Consider the following 15,162-nt stretch of genomic DNA (forward strand, 5'->3'; position numbering starts at 1 on the left):
TTAGATAACAGATTGGACTAGGGTCTGTTTGTTTTAATATAGCTTAAGATGTGATTGGGATGATTAATTCTGCTTCTTCAGAAGCAATATCTAAAAAACTATAAAAAAGAAAGCCTATTAAAAGGGTTTTAGGCAGAAATTTGCTAATGGTGCTTTTCCATTTTGCTTCAGGCTATTTCTTATGAGAGTAATGGACATACCATATCTCAATTTGGAAGGACCAGACTGTAAGTAGCTTATTTCATTGTGAACTTACTACTATTCTGACAAATTTCGTGGAGGAGGAAGTGCAAAGATTAATTATGGTATATCTGAAGCACAGGACATCAGCTGTGTTTAGGTTATTAGCCACTTATCAAATGATCTAAACATCCCCCTTTTTTTTTTCTTACAACGGAATAGTAAAACTGTAAGTTCTTCAACATTGACCAGAGAATCTGTATTATAAAGGGGATTGACTAGAACAGAGTAAACTATTGTAACTAAATGTAACAGAGTTTGAAGCTAACAGCTTTATGGTTATTTTGGGTCACTATTCTTATATACCATACAACATATAAAGTGGGGTCTTAACACTTTCCCCCTCTCCCCTCACCACAGCAGTGAATACAGGATGCAAACTAGTGAATAGCAAACGGTTCTGAAAATCTTCCGGCCACTTTCCTGCACAATTTGCTTGCAGAAGTACCTTTACTTAACTTCAGTCAAAACATCAGAATTCTTTTGCCACATGAGATTATGATTACATAAATGGAAAAATATTACTTGAAGTATTTTTACATTTTAGGTTATTTCAGGTTACAGACCTGGGGCTGTAATAAGTTGCTAATACATTTAAATGAAAACAGATTTTACTAATATAAAGGTCTTTACTGTTATGGGATGTTACTCTGTGAGGGAGAAAACTTCAGATGAGTGTTACCACTGATGTCTTGACTTACAAAAATGTGAAGCCCTGAAGGTCAGTCTAGTCCTCGACTAGATGAAAGCTTAATTTTATACTGTGAAGTCAGATACACGAATGTCTTAAAAATGATACCCACCTGGAAGCAATATTGATGTGAAGACATTTTTCACTCCATGTATCAGAAAGCTCAGACTGGAGGATGATCTTTTATTAGATGCTAGTTATAACAGTAACAAAATGCAGTTCTAGAAAGATGGAAGTAACTACTGGAGAGGAAAACATATGCTGTAAGGGCATATATTTAATTTTTAAATGCAATTAGGTGATCAGATCACTGAGCTCTGGCTCTGCGGATCTATTGGAATGGTTATCTAATTATGTTGCATACTTTTTTCCCCAACTGTTTGATATTGAGTGGGAGAATGGATAAATACTTCAGGTCATTGAGAGAATGCCAAAGCTGCTAAGCTGCAGAGATGCTGTTTCCACTTGCTAGCCAACTTACAGGATTGTTTTGATACTTTGCCAAGAAGAGTTGCCAAAAAAGAGTCTGCCTCTGAAAGTCTGTCTCTTTTATCTGAAAGCCACTCCTGTAGAACAGACTGATGCAGATGTTACAGCAGAATCTGAAGGAGGGAGACTTTCTAAGCTTCAAAAAGGGAAGTACATGAGGGTGACATGTTTGGCTGGCTGCTTTAGAAACTCTTATTTCTATTCTGAGATTTAAATGCTACTGTGGGTTGAGGAAGCTGTCTGGTTGGTTGTTGTCTGTAGAGGCCATTTTTGCAGAGAAGTAAAGCCACGCAAAGAATAAGGCCACACTTCTGTGATAGATATATTTGGAGACTGTATTTAAAAAAAAAAAAAAAAAAGGAGAGGCACAGCTAACTAGGTAACTATTGTAAGTTTTGCTGTGTTCGTCAGTTTGTCTGTCCTGTAGTGTTATAGCTAGTTTGTGCAATTTTTCCAGAAATAATGGAGTTGGGTAACATATGCTAGCTTAAATTGTGTTGAATATGTGAAAGTGACTTTCATCATCTTCTTCTGTTACTGTGTATTAAAAACTCCTTTAAAAAGAATGAAGTTGCTGCACAAAATGACTGCAAAGCAGAATATGAATCAAATATTCATATTTGAGGAGGTAGAAGGTATAGAGTTTAACAGAGGATTCAAAATGAGTTTTAGAACAAACTGATACTGGAGGGTTAGGAATAGTTTCTTCTCTCTAATCAACAAAGGCTGTTGTAACATCTGCAACCGGAGTTGTTACAGTTCTCTACTACTGGATTGCAAATACTTAAACGTTTGAATTGCTAGCTGTTCAGTAGGCTATACTGCAATGATCTCCATTGGCTTGTTAAGACAACTTGTGGGGTTTTGGTGTTTGGCTTGTATAGTGCCAAAAAAATGAATTCTGGTGCTTAAAAAATTTTGTGTCATTTTTGGTTTTTGAAGTAGCAGATTTAAGGAACAACACTTCACCTGTGCTCATGAAGGGATTGCTTTCTTTAGCTACTTGTGTCTCCATCCAATCTGATGCTCAGTTGCTCATGCAAAGCTGTAATTTGTTAGCAGGGAGTTTATCAGAAACTTATGCTAACCTGGCTTGTTTTGAAGGAAGCGGATTAAAGCACTTACAAGTGAATCACAACTGGCCAGAGGCTGGCAGCTGTAACATCTTCAGTTAATACTGTTTCATCTGGAAAAGGCTATATTCCTGCATACCTGTCTCCAATATCAATTTTATTTCAGCTGATATGATCAGACACATGAAAAATTTACCCTTTTCTAAGCTGCGTGGGTTCTGCTGACCAACTAATTAGAGATCATGTTACAACTTACTATAGGGTCATGTTCTGGTCTTCCATTTTTTTGCAACTGAAAAACTAGGTTCTTTACTTTTGTGGAGCAAAACAAGTAGTTACTCAAAACAAAACTTAGGAAACCTATTTTCCCCAACTTTAGGAAGCATTCTGTATTTCAGTTATGAGATGCTAAGTTACAACTTCATTATTTTTACTGTTGGTACATGCATAATGGTGCTTTCGTGAATTTTTTTTTTTTAGTATTTTAATGCTATAATTAAGTTCATGCTGCAATCTCTTTCTTAGAAGATAGATGCATTTGGAAACCTGTCGTATTTTCATGACATGTTTTGGTTAGGAACTTGAGTTTTAGAGGCCTCTAAGTAACTGTTGTGTTCCGTTGACTTTATACAAGATGCCAAAAAATTATTTGTGAATAAAAATTTCATTAACCCTTTGGGCAGGGGTGGGAAGGCTTTAAACCAAAGCACATAAAAATCTGTTCTATCCATTCAGGAAACACTGTAGCTGTTGAAAGCTACAGTTCTCAAGTTCATGCAAAAATGAAGCCTTGTGGAATAGAGTTACACCTAGAAACGTACATGCTTTCTGCTCTAAAGCACATACCAGGCTGAGGACACTACCCCTTACTTAATTACTAGTCATAACTAAATTGTAGTAATTGCTAATGCTTAGCTGTATTTATGAAGTTAACAATGTACAAGGCTTTCAGCTGAAAACAGTGCAAAGTTCCATCTTAACTAAATGGGGAAAAAAAACCTGGCAGGTTTACCCTTGTATAATGGGGTCAAGTACACATGAAAGTTGGATATAGCAATAACAAGTGGTTGATGGTCTGATTTTGGACACATGTGCTCCGTGAATGAGATCTGCCTTCAAAAAACTTCCTATTTTAATGCTGAAAGCTAAGGAGATCAGAAACTAGAAAATTTGTGTCACAAAAGAATTCAGGAGGGTAATTCACTAAGATGAAAGTCAGTCTCTATATCTCTATACCCAAAGAAGAGAGAAGCTCTTCCTGAGAGTGTTTCCATGTGGTCAAGTTAAAATCTGATCATGTAAAGCTGTGTGTAGTTAACCCTTGAGTTATCCTTAACAAACTGGAGCAGTAAATTTATAGAGTGGAATGCTTAACTTTAATGGTTCAGCCACTGTCTAACATGAAACTCACAAAGGAAGATCTAGCAATGTGTCATGCATAAAAATATAAATCTTTGCAGATACCTGTGGAGAGTCTTAATTAATGATTTGTAAATAGTCTCATATGAAAATGGAAAATATTTCAATATCTTTGCACCTTAAAATACAGTATTCCACTTGCTTCTTTTTAAAACATGATAGGAATTCACAGGTTCTAAAAGCTCAAGTGTCTAGTGAAAGGAACTTCAGTCACACATACATTGTGATGATTTCTTATGTACAAATGATCTTTAGTAGACGAGGTCAGAGGTCCATCTGCCTCGACGATGACCAAAACCAGATGTGTAGGGGGAAGTGTGTAAAAGTAAGGCAGATGTATAGTGATAATTTCTGCTGTACTCTTAACCTTTTTACCTCGTCCAGGAGTTTGACTTGGATTCTCTCTCTCAAATTCACAAAGCTCCAAATAACTTTCAGTGTACACCAAAGACTTCTTTTGCACTTCTTCTTGAGATGTTGGCTTTTATATGCTATTTTTTTCTTGGTGTAGCTTTTAATAAAAAAAAAGTCTGTCAGTGTGTATATTTTAGCTTGTACCTAATGTTATATGAAAGCTAAATTGAACATTGTTTCACAGTAAGTTTTTTATTGACAGAAAAATGGCAACATTGAATTATTGCTAATAATTTCTTAAAGCTAGAGCTGGAGCATGAAGAAGCTGTTGGCTTTTTCTTCTGTCCTTGAACTTGACGAAAAGGATGTGAAGGACTGGATTTGTGGGCGTTTCCCACTGCATGTAATGCTGTTTCAATTTCTTTATACAGATGTGCTAGTAGGATTTAGTATGTCTATTTCATGTATAATTGCAGGCACATTTTCCTTGGTGCCTGATGTAGTTTCGTAGATCTTGGCCTGTTATCTTATTTTAAAAAAAAAAAAGAAAGAAAGGAAAAAAAAGCGACATGACCATATTGGATAACTTTTTTAGGATAATCTGAAGATACTAGTAGTGGTTCTTATTTTAACAAATGCTTTTTTATTTCGCAGTGCAGCCAAAACGAGATCATGTTCTTCATGTTACTTTTCCCAAAGAGTGGAAGACTAGTGACCTTTACCAGCTTTTCAGTGCCTTTGGTGAGTGATATCGTCGATCCTTCCTTATACGTTTTTTTTTTTCCTCTTTGTCATTAGCGAGTACCTCTGGTTTTTTTTTTGTTACTTTTAATCTGTGGATGCAGACTTACTCCTAGTATAGGTAATAATGAACCGCCTTTTGTAATTTTTGAATGGTATCCTGTGGACTTTCTTTGTAATGGTGTGTTGAAAACGTCTGCCCTGATGAACTGCTCTTTAGAAATCTTTTTATGTGGTGCTTGTTGGATATTGTGGACCTTTGATCCTTTTATTTACAGCCTCTCCTGCGAGGAGGTAAGAGTTTGTATAGGCAGGTAAAGGCAGTGGGGATTGGTGTGAAAAGCAGATCAAGGTTTTAGGAATAAGGTTCCTCCTGCAGTCTGCTTAAAGCCAGACACTAACTTGTGTGAGTCTAGGCAAGCAAGCAAGCTTGAAAATAGCCAATTTGATTTCAAGATTGTGAACACCATCCAAGTCAGAAGAAACAACAAAAAAGCTATCTAATAACTGGGGACTAGTAGTCCTGTTGTTCCTCTACTAAGTATTAGTATATAATGTAAGGACATGGAGATCCTAATTAATTGACAGTGATCTCCTCTCCTGATACCTAAATCTTGCAGCAGAAAACTGTGGTTATGCTTTGCGTCCCTAAATCAGAACAAAAGTGATCGTTCATACAGCCCTGGATTGGATGCTGTTTCCAAGATTTTTGTTGCAGATTGATTTCTAGTTTCTTTCTGCTAGGTAAGGTAATGCTTCAAAAGAGATCTTCTGGGCTTGCAAATAATTTTAAATTATTTTTCTGGGGCTTTTTGTTTTTTTCTGCGAAGAGGTAACTTCTTTCCATTTCTTAAAACATATAATGTAAAACAAAAATTACACTCTTATTAAAATAATTTTTGCATGATTTTCCAGAAATCTTTGCTTGCAGTAATTATGTTATTGAAATTATCGTATTAAATGTTACTTATAATAGACATTTATACATCTTGTCTTCCTCAAATTCTTTAATAAGGATTTTAATGGGAAATTGCTTAAAAAAAAAAAAAAAAAAGGAAGCTATTTACCAAAGTGTTTATTGGGGGGGGATCACTTTCTCATTAAAAAAAATAAAATCTTTGCTTTATGTTACATTAGTCTTGGCAGCTCTAAGCAGAACATGTATGACTGAATTTGTAATTTCCCTATTCCTTAAAAATTTTCTGTTTGGTACTATAGCTTTCCCTTTTCACTGCCCCCAGTCTTACTTAAAGTCCCAGTACCAGTTCTGTCCATTGGAGTATAATCGCTGTAAAAACTATGCATATTTCTACATGTGTTTTTAAGCAGCTAAGCGACTGGTTGGCTCTATATTGTAAAATGGACCTTTCCCCTTTTGGAGACAAGCAAATGAAGAGATGTTTAGCTAGTACTTGATCAGTGTACTGCAGTTGTTTCAAAATAATGTACCACACTTAATGACTTAAGTCAGATTTGTAGTGTGGCAAAGGGATTCATGGCAAACCTGAACCTAACCTCCATTGAAATAATTGCTGTGGTATCCATAAGGACATTTAATCACCAGTAAAAGGATGGAAGTCCCTCAGTGTACTCGGTCGTGTCACTCCCGTGCTTGCTGTGGTCACCACACTAGTTTACAGAATGATACCGTTCTTCTCTTCACCTAGAATTGTGGCTTGGTAGTCTGTGCAGGACCTCTGGACCTATATAAAATTCACTCGGTTCCTTCTGACTTTTTGATCTGTACTGCAGCATGATGGCCAGTATCGTGCTGGATAGGATTTAATATTCCCCATTGTGAAATCTAGAATGTGAGATTGTAGAAACTTACTGAGATTCTTCTAGAGTTGCTGTTACAGGAGTAAGAAACAATACAGTTTTGAGATTGTTTCTAGAGGCTTTTACAGACTCAGCCATATAATTTTTCTTATTTTCTCAACTCCCCCTGTTCAGTGTTGCTGTGAAACGCACGCAGAGCTCACTGCCACCAGGGGCCGTACTTGCACATCTCAAAATACTGTTCAGTTTTGAAATTCCCATTTCTCTCTTCTCCAGAGTTCAGAGCTGAATGTTTTCATACCTGGATTTATGAACTCCTGGTATTTGAGTAGTGCTTAATCTATATTTTGTTTTAGGCCTTATTGCTGTGGTATCTCGAAACAAACTGCAGATCATACCTTCCAAAATTCCTAGAGTACCCATGCTTTTTCAGTTGCAGCTGGACAGAGGGACAGAGTGGCACAGTGTGAGGTTAAGTGATTTGCTAAAAGCCCCAAAAATACGGCAGTAACAGACATGAATTATGCCGATTTATTACACCAGTTAAATGAAATTGTTTTTAAATTGAGCTTTTACCTGGGTTAAAAATCTATTGTTAAATTGAATAGCAATATTAATCTGACTTTATAGAAAAATTATTTTGAATTTGTTTTAGCCACGTATGAATTGAAGCGGAGTTGTAATCTTCCATGAAGCTTCTAATGAAAGCAGTGAAACAGCTGAAGGGGCTGCAGTGTCAGAGTTGTTTTACGTTTGCTACTCTGGAAGGGGTGTTCATGATTCTGAAGTCTTTCAGTACTGCATGCATACCAAGCGGACACCTGTTCACGCAAGACGTTTTTATAGTCTCATGGGTGAATGTAGTTTCACTGTACAAGTACTTGCAGTACTGTGCAGTCTCTTAGAACACTTACTTTCTTTAATGTAGTTTATTTGGTAATGCTGTTATGAAATATGAAGGTATTAAAATAGTATTTGGTGGAATACAGCTTTTGCGTATAGCCTTCACTTCTACTTAAATGAATGTGTTTGATGGGCTTTAATTTAAACACATACTATCAAAGTATTACAAAAACTACTACTTAAAAGTTTTCCAAGTGAGTGGAGTCAAACTTGTGCATTGTATTTTGTGAGAGCGTGAGTGTCGTCTTTAAGAGGGAGGTGAGTGCTGATGTAGTTCATGGAGTCATAGTGATCTTGAAGATGCATAAATTACTTTTAAAATGTAACTAGTCCTTTGTGTGTTTAAATCTTGTTCTAGTAGTCCATGCTACTATATAGGTGAGTTTTAAGTGCCTCTTAAATCCCTTTTTGAGACTCATTTACAATTTCCACGCACTATGACTTCTATTTCTGTTAACCGCTGTACTGCAAACTCAATGTTTAACTTTTCTTAAAAAAATGTAGCTTGAAAAATGTCCCTTTCAAAGGTGAACAGTCTAGTTTAGGGAAAACTTCTAATACACAATATATATATTAAGTATTCTGAGCTCATGTTCATATAGACGTGTGACCTTTGAGTGTTGTTTTTTCTTGATTTGTGGGGGTTTTTTGGGTATGGAGTTGTTTTTTGTGATGTGGGGGTTGTTTTGTTTGGTTTTTGTTGCTTCTTGTGTTCTTGTTTTTGTGGGCTTTTTAAAGTTTTAATCCTATTTTTCTCTGTGCATTTCTGGCCTTTCCTCCTTCTTCTCATGCCAATGTTTCCTTCAGCTGTTCTTGCTTTCTTTGTACCGTGTCTTCCTGCCAGAAAGGTGGAAGCTCTGTTAACCCTTCTCAGTTATTCACCAGGAAAATGTTGTTTGTGTTTAATATATGCTTCAACCCTTGTTTGCAGAATAAAACCTTCAGCTGTTTCTATTGCAGTCGGTGTCCAGAAACTGTTCGCAATTCTATCATGGTGTCAATGTGGTCAATTTTATTTTCTTTTATTGTAGGAAAATGGAATATGTTCATAATTTTTGTTTTTTTTTTTTTTGTTAAATGAAGGTCCATGTAGTCCTAATACCTGTCCTAAGTGTTTAATTGCCACTAACGGTTGTGTAGTAAATGTATAAGAACAGAGCCAAAGTAAAACAACTTTCCTGCCTTCTAGCAATGTATAACTTAGGGACTCATGAGCTGGAGGTCACACTTGCATCTTTCAGTTTGAGCCTTTCACAGCTTCCTGGAAGTCAGTCTAAAATCATTCTTTATCCCATATGTATTCTTGTCATCCATAGCACTTGGTGGCAGTTCCCTAACTGCAATTAAGCTTTATGTGAAAAATTCTTTTGTTTTTTAAACTTCTGTGTATTTTAGTAGATGTCCCTTAGTTGTTTTATAATAAAATAGTGAATCCCCTCTGTATGTTTGTCTTATAATTTCTGTTCTCGTATCTTCCACATAGACGTGTATAGGTATCTTCCTCAGAATTTTCTCCTGAAGGCTGAGTCCTAATTTACTTAGTCTCTTATATGGAAACCTTTCTATACCTTTGGTCATTGTGGTATAAAAACTGAAGGAAAATCTGTTTGAATGACATAATCCATCAGTATTGTTTTATTTTGTGATTTTAATGTTGTTTGCATGTTTGTGGTTATAGAGAGATTTTTCGAATGTATTTATAGAAAAAAACATGTTATTTTGGGCCTTCATCTCAGAAGCAACAGATCAGATTTTCATCTACTCCTGTTTGAGTGAAGATGTTTTGTTTCACTAGATAATGCTTTACTTGACGTTACCCTTTTTTTAACAAGGGACATTGTTTGACATCGCATGTAGTAGCGAATAGACAAGGGGTCATATAGGCTGACAGTGGTGTTCTTCAAAGTATTGAAGACATTTGATCTATTCTAGAAGTGTAGAGAGAGAAGTCTGTTTTATTTCTCTAGAGCTGGTATTCTATTACATTGCTGTGTATGGCTAATTTGGATTAGCCTTGCAGTAAGCTGGCACATGGCTATGTTGATTGCTAAATATTGTACTTCAAGTGCAGATGCATTTGCTTTTCAGATCTTTATTGCCTTTCACCATAGTTTTGCAATGCACAATATTTACAGAGTGCTTAGCAATATTGCTGAATGATCTAATTTATTAATCTTGTTTCTCTTAAATTCTTATTTCATAATAATGAAATGTGACATAGTCTGAAAAGAGTATCTTTTAAGCATGGAGAATTGCATAAGAGCATTGTTGCAGTTCTCTTTAAATTGCAGCTCAGTGTCCACTATTTAATTGTCCTTAAAATTATATATTTAAAATGTATAAATCTGAGTATAAAGGCAGCATATGTTGGCAGGTGTTGAAACCCTTAATTATCTAAAATACTGAAGTCATTTAGAGTGTAGTACCCTTTCTGCAGCAATGAATAAGTATCTGATACTGAAATGATGTGTCATCAATAGGTTGGATTTTTATTTATTTATTTTTAATTTGTACTTAGTGAAAAAATGGGCACTGAAGTCCACTTGAGTAGTAGCTGAACTCCGTCAGGTGATTTTCGTCCATCACTGTTCCTCTTTGATATTTTACGCTAAGGGCACGATTGCAAAATGTTCAGGAGAATTTTTTTTTTCTGATGTTTCTTTTGGTCTGTTCAGGGTAGATATGGAATTAATTAACTATATATTTAGGAAGGGGACAGAATCTGGACAGCACTTCCATGTTGAAGAATTACAGAAGAGTATGGTCTCAGATGTCTCAAATGATTGTTTAGAAAATTTTGTAATTAGTAATGCAAAAGAGGAGGACTTGATACACAAAGGAATTCAGCGCAGTAACTTGTCAATGCACTTGGAACAATGTTAAATTATGCAGTAATTTCTAGTATTTAAAGGAAGCTCGATGTCAGGGTCCTACCAAATTCACTACAATTTTGAGTTGCAATCATAAATCAGCTTGGGCTTTTTCTGTGTTGTGAAATGTTAAATGGCCTGCCAAAAGCATGTTCTCTCTAAAGTAAAGACCCTTACCCATAGGCAGCAAAGATCTATGTTCTTCAAAGACTGAAGTATTAGAAATTGAATTTATTTGCCCTACAAAGTGTTTAAAGAAGTCCTAACATTTGACTTCTCAGTGTAGGCTCTTCTTAATAGCAGCCTTAGCCCTTTAGTATAGGGAAATGTCAGAAACCATACTGAATTAATTATGGTTTTGGCAATGATCAAAATGATTATACCTTAAAGTCCTAAATAGCTGTCTACTCAAATATATAGCATACAAACTAAATCTAACTAGGCTTTTATTTCTTATAATTAGAAAATCTGTTTATTATCTGGCTGGATTTCAGAAGAGACTTCTATAACCTTGTAACCTGTAGGCTAAATTACATTTAAATAGATTAAAGATCTGAAAATAAAATGCATTTAAAGCCATTTTGCAGCATTGTTTTTAACCTTGTAATGTGTGAAGGTTAAATGGTGGTGTAACATTATATATAACTTGATTTCCTAGTCCACCTGAAAAAAATTGCATCAATTTTCAATATCTGAATTGTACTAACAGTAGAGCACTTAGATGAGGACAAGAGATGTAAATGAATTTCAGACTATAAAAAGACCTTGTGTCTGGAATGGGAACCTTTTCCTCTGCTTTGGTTATGAGCTCTTTTAGTGCTAATGTGACATTTTAAGCCATTCACATAGAAAATGCACTAACTGCTTGATGAATGAACTTCTTTCCAGCCACTGTTCCATTGTAACAGCTTCCGAATGAGGTCCATGATACTGGTCTTCATATTTACTCAAATTAAGTTTTCATTGCACGTCCAGGAAATGGTGTACGGTGGGATCCAAACAAACCAGAGTTTGAAGATTTAGAGTGTTGCAATAACTGGAACTCTCCACTTGTGTGATCAATACCCACTCCTGGCTCTACTGGAATTTCTTATCTTAGGTGTCTGTACAAGTTAAGGAACAGATAGTGGTAGTTGGAACTTGTCCATGCTGTGTCTTTAGGAAATGCTACAGTTCTGAAGGACGGATAGGCTTTAAAACCCAAAGAGCTGTTCTTTGTTTTAGTACAGAGCTGAAATTTCCCAGAAAAAAATTGCTTCAGTTTTTGTTGTAGAATACATGAAGGGAGAACTAAAAAAAACCCCTAAGATTACTTGAATTGTTACAAGATTTATTAAAAAAACCCCAAACCAAAACCAAACCACCTATGAAGAAGCAGAATACTACTCTGGGAATGAAAAAGGTATTAGACATGTCTCTCTCCTTTTGGTGCTTACTCTAGTGGGTCTGAGTACATAGAGGATGTGGATGCAGCCCTAACAGTCACTGCTTTCTGAACAGTTCCAGGCTCATGTACAACTGTGTATGCACTACGCACCTTTATAGTGGACAAAAGCCTTCTTGGGTGAAGTTACTCTTAGTTGACTATCTTCTTTTATGTCATGGCACATCAGATAAAATCTGTGACTGAGCCTAGGATGAAAATAGTCATTATAATTTCTTTTTCCTTTGCTAGGTAACATTCAGGTTTCGTGGATTGATGATACATCAGCGTTTGTATCACTGAGCCAGCCAGAACAAGTACAAATAGGTAAGTGTTTCTGAATTTACTTCACTATTAAGACTTGACTTCAGCTGGCTTCTGTAAAATGTTCTGAGCCAACAGGGTCTGTGGTTCTAATGGCAAAACTACTGACTTGATTCCAATGCTATAGGAGGAACTAAACTTTTATAGTACCAGCACATGTTGCAGCAAAGACAAGAAGCACAAACGGGACTTGGTTCAGAGTTTTGTGTTTCATCCCATGACCCTCTAAGTACCTGAACCTGTAGGTAGAGTAATGCTAATTTCTTCACTTGAGGCAGTATTTGTTGAGGTTATTTACTGTTACTTTGCACAAAGTAGAGCTATCAAAGACTTCTATGGTCTTTGCCTTCAAATATCTTTTGGTCTGATACATGTTTAGTTTGGTTTACATTTGCAAGTAACAAATGCAGTGGAACGCCTTTTGGTGTATTGTAGAATACATGCAAAATAATAGTCTTCTAACAGTCTGGACTGCTAATGTGTCTACAGTTTGTATGTTAATAATGTGCAATCTCTCTAAACCTTAATTTTTTAATTTTTATTTGAACTTTTGAGCTTAGCTTTTAAAAAAGTTCATGGACATAAATTCTACAGGAAGTATACATGTTTGACTTCTTTCTTGAAGGTTCATTGGTTTGGGGTTTGGTTTTTTAATATATTGCTTCTTGGCTTGGATTTTAGGAGAGGGATTAGTTTAAAGAAAAAAATTTGTGCATGACTACATAAATACTCTTAGTGAACCCACATTCCTAATTCACGTAATTAGGACAGATAGCAATATTTTACTGTTTACAGTTTTGCAAGGTACTGTATAAAAAAACATTTGCAGTATAAAAAGCTGATTGAAAGCATAGAGCAGAACATTATCTAGATATAAGAAAAATACAAAATAAGTAACACACTTGAGAAATCATCAAGAATTAATCAAGAATTAAGTAAAAAACAGAGGAAGAGACCAACATCTCTGAATTTACTGAAAATATTGCTTCCAGTTAGGAGGAAAAACAATCTTTTTTGGGTGGGGTTTTTGGGTTGTTTTTTTGTTTGGGTTTGGGTTTTGGGGTTTTGTTGTTGTTTTGGGGAGTTCGGGGGTTTTTTTGTTTTGTTTGGGTGTTGGGTTTTTTTAATCTTTTTGGTTGATTGTAGTTGGATCCACAAGCTCTTAGTGGTTTCTGTAGTTCTTTTGGGCATATATTTGAGGACTGACCCATAAACTTACTGCTGGGAACAATGACTGGAAGTGGACCATTATACATGATTATTTGGGATATATTATGGTAGTGTCATCCCTGTTTACTCAAATGCTTGCATCAAATGCTGTGGAGCCAGTAAGAACAGCAGCATACATAGCACTTTTGATTAAGTGGCTGAAATTTTGTTGCACTTACGAGCTATCCTGCAAGAATTCCCATGACTAAGTTCTAAAAGAAAAAAAAAATAAAAACAAACAAATTAGAAAACCCCACTGAGTTCACCATCATCTATCTTAAGAAGCTCAAATAAAGAAGCTTTCAGGTTCTGGATGCATAATCAGTGCATCCAATTCCTTATTAATATCCTGTGAGTGTTTATCGTACTTCCTCATATATACATAACTCTGCAGAGCATTTTGAGTGCTTACCAGCAGCCTGCTTACAACAAATGCTCCATAGCAGCAAGAACCATTGTTTCTTCATCTATATATAGATGTAAGGATCATATAACTTCTAGTGAGAAGTGCCAGATAAAGAATTATGTGAAAATAAATGTGGCGCTGTTTTAGCTAGCTCTGTAACTCAGGAAAGCATTGCTAGCACTTCTTGCATGTGTCATCTTAGTTTCTTACCTCTGAAGCATTCATGATTTGTAAACTGTATGTATTATAATTAGTGGTGATACCAGCAGATCATCAAAGGTTTGAGGGAAATTCTGTTCATACAGCAGCAAGTGCATTACAAGATTGGAGGGAATAAGCCTTAATCTAAACTGTTTTAAGTAAAAATGTACTGTGAGCTGTGCAATCACAAATGATATTTGTGAAGTAGCAACTTACCTGAAAAGTCTGAAGCTTTTTATTTCAGACCTGGTCAGTCTTATTCAGAGTTTGGCCTCCATGTGTTGAGGTAGAGGCTGAGAAAAAATTGAATAAATGGTTGTAATTGTTCCACCTTTTTGTCTTTCCAAGAGGATTTGTCTTTGTGGTGAAATACAATAAAGTTGTGTTTTCTGCTTTTTAGTTCAGATGTCCTGATGTACAGAATATCTACAGGTCATTGTAGGTTTATATATCTGTGCCTTTTTTCCCTCCTCTTTTCAAGCTGATTGCTTGTTTCTCTGACTGGGACTTGAAAGACTATTTGTCTTCAATAAAAACCATGTGGTTTATGCCATTTCATAAGCTGAAAGCCTTCCTAGATGCTGCTACAGTAACTTCCCACTGCGATTCACCTCTGTTACTTACCTATGGTCTGAATGCTTGGCATACGTATTCACCACCACTTTTTTTTTTCTTTTAATTTTTTTATTTTTTTGTTACGGCAACTACATATTGTAGAAAGAACTGAAAGTCTGCAGTATATTTAAACTGAATCTTTCTGGCACTGCTCTGTGTGTCTTTTTATGCTTTGACAAACAGGAAGGCTTGTTCTGTGGCCCACGTGCTAGGAAACAAGTTATTTGTTTGAAAGCTCAGGTGATTATAGTCTTTCATAGATTTTTTTATGAGATCAGGTTAGTAAAATCTCATATACTGAAAGTGGTCAGCCAACTAAGCTGATAAACTATAGCAACCTCAGTTACCAAAAAGCTGTGCGATTTTTACCGTAAAATCACTTAAACTTCTTGTTTTTTTTTTTCCCCATGTGATAAATACATCAT

General features: G+C 35.7%; 1 protein-coding gene across 3 annotated transcripts in view; it reads left to right on the forward strand.

Moving 5' to 3' along the window:
- Positions 1–15,162, forward strand: part of PARN (poly(A)-specific ribonuclease) — a 61,294-nt gene that overhangs the window by 26,878 nt on the left and 19,254 nt on the right. For all 3 annotated transcript variants that reach the window (XM_068423762.1, XM_068423760.1, XM_068423761.1), the window contains exons 19-21: positions 172–227; positions 4,921–5,007; positions 12,235–12,309. In XM_068423762.1, coding sequence (XP_068279863.1) covers positions 172–227; positions 4,921–5,007; positions 12,235–12,309 — 218 coding nt within the window. The remainder of the gene's footprint in view (positions 1–171; positions 228–4,920; positions 5,008–12,234; positions 12,310–15,162) is intronic.

This window comes from Nyctibius grandis, chromosome Z (genome assembly GCF_013368605.1).
Source record: "Nyctibius grandis isolate bNycGra1 chromosome Z, bNycGra1.pri, whole genome shotgun sequence".
In the NCBI taxonomy this organism is placed as follows: domain Eukaryota; kingdom Metazoa; phylum Chordata; class Aves; order Nyctibiiformes; family Nyctibiidae; genus Nyctibius; species Nyctibius grandis.